Source organism: Taurulus bubalis, assembly GCF_910589615.1.
Source record: "Taurulus bubalis genome assembly, chromosome: 6".
Lineage (NCBI taxonomy): Eukaryota > Metazoa > Chordata > Actinopteri > Perciformes > Cottidae > Taurulus > Taurulus bubalis.
Genome location: NC_136594.1, coordinates 10,085,118 through 10,093,703, shown reverse-complemented (window position 1 = coordinate 10,093,703; position 8,586 = coordinate 10,085,118). Strand labels below are relative to the sequence as shown.

The 8,586-nt window shown below is 38.6% G+C and overlaps 1 protein-coding gene across 1 annotated transcript; it reads right to left on the bottom strand.

Annotated features, from left to right (window-relative positions):
- Window positions 1-52: 52 nt before the first annotated feature.
- Window positions 53-6,638, bottom strand: LOC306738423 (aminoacyl tRNA synthase complex-interacting multifunctional protein 1-like; the record flags this gene model as incomplete). The annotated part of the gene is made up of 4 exons (XM_079220272.1): window positions 53-1,320; window positions 1,561-1,729; window positions 3,632-3,840; window positions 6,266-6,638. 4 exons carry the CDS (start codon window positions 6,636-6,638, stop codon window positions 1,154-1,156), a joined length of 918 nt encoding a protein of 305 aa, XP_079076398.1. The 3' UTR covers window positions 53-1,153.
- Window positions 6,639-8,586: the final 1,948 nt, after the last annotated feature.

The window sequence follows — 8,586 nt, the reverse complement described above, 5'->3', positions numbered from 1 at the left end:
CACTTCTGCCTTTCAAATAAGGGAATAACTGTGCTTGTTTGTGTTTTTCTCATTTTATTGGTTTGGACTATCAGGAAAAACATAAAGTAAGTGTACTTTAAAACATAAGACATTTTTGGTTTATTTTTTTGCCTTTCAAATGATAAGTAGACTTATTAGATATCATGCAGGAGGCTGATCACATTAGACGAAGCCGGACATATCAAATCTAAGGTTTAACTGACCTGAAGAGCAGACTCACAATATGCAGTAGCATGATGGATATATCTTTGCTGAAGACACATTAAGTAAAACACATCTGCATTTACATCCAAATCAACGGTTGAGAACTGTCCGTTTTCGATTTCATGGGATTCCTGGAAAACTACTGCACAGATAAACAAAAGGATCTGGAATGTAGATATATATTAGAATATTTAAACTGCATCATATAAATAAGACTTTTGACAAGCTATTGATGTGGATATATACAAACACACAGACTTGTTTTCATTATTTGCTAGCATCAAATTTAAAATAAAGGATCTGAAAGACCTTGTGCTGTTGGAACACATTTACTTACGTAAAACTAAATGGTTTTAAAGTTATTTCCCATCTTATTCCAACTCATTTTCATAACGTCAGAAAGAAAGAAAAGAAAAAAACATTTCAGTGTCCCCTTTTTCAAAGGGATTTCTGCACCGTTTAGTTTCATCCACTGTTAAGTGGAAATGACAACTGTGGCGTCATGGGAAATTTCTATATTTTATAAAATATTTCCCAACCAAAACGGATTCTTTGAGAATTTCCATTTTCTTTTCAACATGCTGTGTGCAGTATGTTTTCATGTCTCACTACACACATACTGTACATCATCATGGGTACTGAAGTGCCCTCCTTTGGCCAAATACAGAACTTAAGATGTTAGATAAAAGTGAAAGTGGAGTAATGTCCGTGTCCGTCCAACAGAGGGCATCATACTCCTCACCGTCTTCACTTCCCTCCCTAACGGGACAAAAGTATGTGAACACTCCAACATAACACCCATGTGTTTGTTGGCCATTCATATGTTGCTTCAGAGGCCTCCGCTCTTCTGGAAACGCTCTCCACAACCTTTGGGATCCTGTCTGGCAGCAGAGATTTGCACTGAGCTATTTTGAGCAGCTCCGTTAGTTTATTTGATTTCACTGTCGCTCATGGTTTGGGCTTTGCACACTCCCTTGAGGGCGACCTCGAATGCAGCTCCTTTGTAGGTCGCAACACACTTGCCGTTGGTGCGTAGGTCTGGCTGAATCTGCTCCCACACCTTCTTTTTGGGGTTCAGCTCTTTGTCTGGTTCACCTGCAGTTAAGAAATCAGTTTGATCCATTAGAAGAACCTACTTTGTTCTCTTCTCATCCACCAGAAATGTCAAATGTATGAGTCCAGGACGGACTATACACATTCATGCATGAATCGACTCATAACAGCAAAACCACGGCCAGTAATATGCTTCCTTCAATCACAATATTCTGAGTGTTAGTTTGGTTGGAAATGGTTGTTAGATTTAGGTTTATGCTACTGATAAAGCTGTAATAGTACCTGGGAAGTTCTGGAAAATAACTCGGTCCCCTGGTGCTGCTTCGCTTGGCGGTTCAAGGATTTCCACCTTGTCTGGTGAGCTGGCACACATGAGCATCGCCTGGGACACCACTCCTCTCGTCTTGGCTGGCTTCAGGTTACACAACAGGACTGACATGCGGTTCTGCATCTGCATGAGGGACAGAGGATTGAATAACATTTTTTATTGTATAGCTTATATGATGATTTTAAAAATGTTTTGTCAAGTGTCTTTGAGTACCACGAAAAGCTCTATATAAATTAAATGTATCATTATTATTTCCCCTTGACAATAGAAAACAAAAGAAACATGGTATAGTGCATTTACAGATTTACACCTACAAATTATGTTCATACTTTTAGGTCTAAATAACTGTGTCCATGGGTTTATAGTTTGTCTCAACAGAAAAACATAAGACTTTGGAGCCTCGAGACATCTGCAGATTACCAAAATATAAAAAGACAACGAGAAGTAGCTTCTGCCAAAAGCGGAGAAGAAGAAAATTCAGCATTTCCTGAAATAAAATGAATCTTAGAAAATAATGATGATACAATTTATTGAGGTGCATCCTTTTAGTATTTAGTATATTCATTTAGAATCAGTTATGTTGTTAATAAATACTTTTTGGAGATGGGAAAAGTATAAGCATGCTATGAAACAGTAAGGGTATGTTTTGCTAAATATCTATTCAATTATTATTATTAAGACCATTTCCATCAAACTCAAAGCATTACCTCAAATACGTCACCCTTGTTTGCTTGACGCAAGTAGAATATTTTGTAAATAAGATTTTGATTTTAGATCGTCATGTTACATGCCAATTTATGCTGTAAAATAAAGGGGTTGCAAACTATGTAAACAGCCCCAGAGCACAATTACACAAAAGAATGTGACCTAAATAAACCATTCACTAGGCAGCTGCAGCAAGAGTGTGCTTGTCATTAAAGCTGCAGTCAGAAAGCACCTCATTAGGCTGTGCTTAATATTACCATCACTGAAGCAACATCAACAGTTTTAAGAAGCTAATCTAACATTTTGTGTTTGTGCGTGTCTCACCTAGATATGTTTCTTAGGTTTAACCATTTTTGGTAAAGTCAGACAGTGTTTTAGATTCATGAGCTCAGCAGGCATATGTTTTCATTTAAATGACAAACCTAAAAGTATGTGTCAACATACTTTTGGTTTGAGGCCGTTTTTGAGGTTTTGGGGATGGCAATTAAGGGAACACAACGCTACACAACCATATCTTTATGGCGACTGTAGCTCAGGGGGATGAGTGGTCGTCCCGCAACCACAAGGTAGCCGGCTCGATCCCCAAGACACTGAACCCTTGACTGCTCCCCGGGCGCCTCACAGGGCTGCCCACTGCTCCCTATCCAGGGATGGGTAAAAATGCAGAGAAGAATTTCCCCAAGGGGATTAATAAAGTGCATGTTTCTTTTCTTTCTTTCTTCTTTAGACAGTAGTGTGCTTTCAACTTGGGGGCAACAGTTTCGAGAAGACCCTTTCCCGTTTCAACATAAATTCCCTGTGCCTGCCTGCACAGAGCCCATCGGAGCTCATCCTTAAATCAGTGCCAGACCTCATTAATGCTGTATAAATCTCTACATACATTATGGGAATTCTTGTCAATTTCAACAATTTACAAAGCTTTGTGACCTGACTTCTGGTAGTTATGAGAGCTTTAACAATAAAATCGACTGACATTCAACTAAAGATTAGCAGCTATTTTGACAATCCATTCATTGTCCCTTTTCAACAGCTTCTTAAATGTAACTTTCAGCTTTTCTCTGTTTTGTAACATTGTTAATTTAATAAAATATTTGTTTACTGTTTATTCTGACAAAATTATGTCAACTTGCCTTCAGGGAAATTATTTTGTTAGAAGAAAAATGTACAGACAACAATCAATCAAGAAAATAATCAGTATCAGTTGTTAGGTCAAAATAATCATTAATCGAAGCCCTAATAATTACATCTAAAAAGCACATGATATAAAAAAACTAATGTCTTAATCCAACAATACAAATGATTATATGAATAATACCGTACCTGGTCCAGAGGGATGTGCTTCGCTAGCTCGCTGACCACCGCCCTGGGAGACGCCTCTCCAACGTCGACCTGCGCCACATACAGACCATCAGTCTCTGGAAGCTGCACAGCTGTGATTATACGACCAACACGCAGGTCCAGACGCGACACGTCCACCGGGGCATCTTCTTGGCTTGGAGCCGCCGGCTTCTTCTCTGCCTTCTCCCCTCCTTGCATTAAAGAAAGGAAAATACTGTTAGAATAATCATCCACTCAAAAACACAATGGACTCTGAAATGTTTTCCCGTTTCATTACAATGTTTCTTCACAGTAGAACTCTGATATAATAATGCACGTGAGAGCTGTATGCTAAACTAAATGTGCATAATATGAAAATAATTGGTTTAAAAGCACTCAATAGTTCTGAAAACTGGTAACTTACAGGGAAATTATATACAAAAATCATAGTGGAATGGTACTGAAGAGCTAATGGTAATCTGCAGCATACAAGAATATATTGGATAATGCTTCCAACTTTGTTTTAACAGTTTGGGAACAGAGCTTTCCTGTTTCACCAGGACCATGTGCACAGAAGCCACTTCCACAGGTACATGTTTTTCTTAGGTGTGGAAGAACGCAGTGGCGGGCTGTGCATTTTCTACCGAAGCATTCAGTGCCGTCTCTACACATGAAAACACATGAAGCTCTAGCGTAAGTTCAGACAGGAAGACCATCCCGTCAAGTCCATATCGCAGGCTTCCCCCCTGAGATTCTAGGGCCCAATCTCAATCTCCACCCTAAACCCTCAAACCCTGAACCTTCAGGGACTTACTGATGTCACCTGCTAAGTGGTTGAGTGTGAGAGGCTGTGAGGGCTTGAACTGGTGTAAATAGGAATGGGAGAGCGTAAACTGCTTTGCTGACATAGAGACACAGGAGAGAAAAATCTGATTGGATGATAGCCTGCTGCCCTGAAAAGCAGTGCTGCAGGCTGAAGGCAGAGCAACAGTTGTGCAATGAGAAAATAGGCTAATAGGGAAAAATAATTATAATGCATGTAGTGTATTTATGAAAAACAATTAAATTGTAAAATAGCTATAACTTTGTGATTCTGTTTTGGCCAGCAGTGAAAGCTTAGCATGCCCTGACAGCCCACCACTGGCAGAACGTGACTGAACTACATAGAACCCAACCAGGCGATGAACTGAAATGCAGACTGTGAGCCAGACCTTACTACCCAAAATTAATGGCTGACCTCACTAATTCTCTTGACGCTGAATTAGAGAAAATCCTGTGGAAAGCATTTAAGGAGGACAGAGCAAGCATGTTAATGTCCATGGTTTTTGAGAAAGACAAATAATGGTAAATAAGTTGTGACCGATATGTCTGCCTCTTTTTTTGTTCCCCTCATTTCTTCCACAACAGCCCAAAGTATAGATTCAACTACGAACAATCAGCTGATGGTGTGAGGACATTGCTCCACTGGCTCTACGAATGGGGCTCAGTATCACTGCTGGAATTTAAGAATGTGCCCAAGATGCTCATAAAATCCTCTTAAACGCTTCTGATGAAAACGTATTGTTTCCACTCAAGATAAAGAAACCAAACACATACTGAGATGGTTTTGTAGAGATTAAAAAGGTTAACAGAAGCCAGTAGATGAAGGTATTATGTCAAAGTCTGTTCCTCCTTGGAATACTGTGCCCCATTCACGGTCCCCTGTGGCTGGTTTGAGTCCTAGGTGTCACAGAGATGACTGAGGTCAGACTGTGTCCAGGTTGAGAGTTGAAAACACAAATCAACAGAGAAGCAGACTTTGACACAATCCAAACAGTTATTTTTACAAATGACAAGCAACAAGGCTGGTTTAACAACTAGACAAAGTAGTACACTGAACCAAAAGTCCCAAGTTCACGGCATGTCAATAACTTTCGATAAATAAAAAACGACAGATTTGTTAAGGAATAAGCAACACTATAGTGCACAATAACACAAACAAGCCCTACATTATATAGCTTTGTAGAAGGGCACTGCATGCGACAATTTGGTTTTACATAGAGTGCAACTAAAACAATGCAGATCAGTTTGTTTTGTCAATCAAAATCCAGAGATATTCTGTTTATGATCATATCAAAAAGGAAAAAAAGGAAATACTCACATTTGAGAAGCTGCAACAAGCAATTGTTTAGCATTTTTACTTGAAAACTACTGTAAAACTGCTGCATAATTTGTTGATTGAGTAATTAATTAATCAAATAATATTTACATAAAGCTGTGTTTAATCTAATTGTGACATTTTAGGGACCAGAGAAATTAAATTAGAACATTTTAAATTCAAAGTGCTTGAGCAAATTTCAAATAAGCAATACAACTCAGAAATAAATCAATTGAGATACATGCATATATTCTGAGAAGTTTGGATTGAGTTTAAAATCAAACTATAATAATCTTGTCTTGTAGCTGAATGGGTGTAAATGTCTCCATGCAGGTCTCAAAATCCTGAGGAAAGCCTTTTTAAAAAAAATAAATAAGAGCAACTGGAGAGAGAGTTGCTGTGTCAATGTGAATGCCGATGCAATATAGGTGAAATGTTGCCCAAAGTGGGACACACCACCATCACACTTGTATGCTGAGCCTCTGCTTCCCTCAGCTCACCTTTATGCTGGCTGTACGTGGACACCCGGCCCCGGAAGCCCATCTCGTGCAGCTCCCGGCGCACGGTCCTGGGGCTCACGCTGGCCCCGGACGCGGTCTGAAACTCGGCGGTGAGCGCCTCCACCGAGGGCGAACGGTTCTCCAGCGCTACTTTCTCCAGCACTTGGCGGTCCTCCTCCTTGAGCTTGTGCGGTCGGCCGCTCCGGGGCAGAGCCGTCGTTATTCCTCCACGCTTCCACTTCAGAATGACAGCGCTCACGGTGGACCGCGGCAGCTTCAACAGGGCGGAAATCTCCCGGACGGACTTTTTGCACATGTGACAGCCGACGACAGTCCCTCGTTGGAAGTCACTGAGCTCCTCGCTGCGACCCATTCTGCCGCAAATGTCTGGAGACTGCGCCCTGCATTGATTTCTCCTCCTCCTCCTCCTCCTCCCTTTTTCTTCTTCTGTGTTTTTGGCAGTTTGAATACTGCCCTCCACAGGATACAAATACGCATACAATAAAAGTAAGAACAGGCTTAACAACCAAAAATTATACAAGAGCAATAAAAGGCAAGAGTGATACGGTACAATTATTTCTTAAAATATATATAATTTTATAATCATTATGTAGTGTTGTTGTGCTTAACTAAGTCAACTAACAGCACTTGAAGTAAAGTAAACACCATCGATGTGTATTTTGATTTTTTTTCTTTTTTATTCGTCTGAAAAATGTTTTCAAATTGATCCGTGCATAAAACACATTGTTGTTGAATGTATTTCATGATAACTTGAGTTCTGTTTGATAGACATGTCCAATTACCTTAACATTAACTTTCCACTAAGACATCATTTATTCATTATAATTAACCGGCCCACTCCTCACATGGAATCATATCATTTTTCAATATTAAACAAAACTACGGTCATAACATCTTATATATAGGATACTGTAGTCGTGAGTGTGTGATTTAATTCCCTACCAAGCATCTGCTGTAGATCTCTGTAGAGGCACATTTCCAACATTTTAACAATAATTCATAGTTTTTCTCATTTTAAGTATTAGTAGTTTTTTTAGTTTCATAATTATGAGACTATCTAATAATAGTAAACATGACTGACTCAGGATAATTTATTTCATCATACACCTGTATTTATTGGAGTTTGTCCTCCTCACAGTCAGGAAACACCTTATAGTGCTCATAATTAAACCCAGTTCTTACATCAAATCTCAGGAAAATGCTTTTCTTTTTCCGGACTACAATAGATGTCTATCTGCTTCCCTTAACTGTAGTGGAATCAGTCGCCCCAAGCATCACAAGTTTGGATAGTGTTTATGACCTGTTTCCCTTATTTAGCGAAACATACTTTTTATAGAGTTAATGTAAAACAAACACGTTTATCAAAGGTGAAAAAACCTGATTCAATTTATTATAACTCACAATCAGAGACATTCCTACACGTGCATCATGGTACAAGAAAAGAACAGAGACACCGCGAATCATACTTACAATTATTTTATATTACAAAATAGCAATGCTGTTATTTCTGCTGGGTATAGTGTACAATATATTGATACTCCCCCCCACTCCCCACATACGCACAATAGTACAGATAAAAGATCACAACAGTATAATAAGCAACAACTGAGTCATGTGCCATATTCAATACTGTTGCCCCCTTTCTCAAAAGCTGAACTTTAAAAATAGACTTCCTCAAGTCTCATCGTTCTCTGGAAGGTTAAACTGGAAGATTTACACAAACAGAAGAAAACGCATGTGACAAGAGAACAAAATGAAATTCCGAATACGTTTCAAATACTTTCCTAGAAAGAAACACATAATAAGGTACTAATTATATAAAAAAATTGAGGCAGTGTTCAATTGGTACATTTATTTCAATAATTAATTCCAATTAATTGCTTGAGTGACCTAGCGAGACTGTTAGTAAGTAAACAGCAGATTAGCTGTTTAAAAAATAAAAATTGTCCAACAAGCAAGAATAAAATTCAACTGCACTAACAAGCTTCTTTTTTCTTAGCGATTGTAGCCAATTAACTTATATTATATACTGTGGCATGATTAATTGGTGCATGTGTACTGTTTCGCGCATAATTTGTATGTTGTGTAAATAAATTACATATATGTTCATTCCATTTTAGGGATCCTTACATTCAATATGAATAATGTATGAATATTTTATTTAAATGTAGCTTTTCTTTCCCAAATTAGCACCAAATCCATAGTTCTTTCCAGGAAACCCGGTGGGAATTATTAGGACAAATAAAATAATGTGCTACTCAATGTTGAAGGTACAATGCATGGAGTTTACCAAGGTCTTT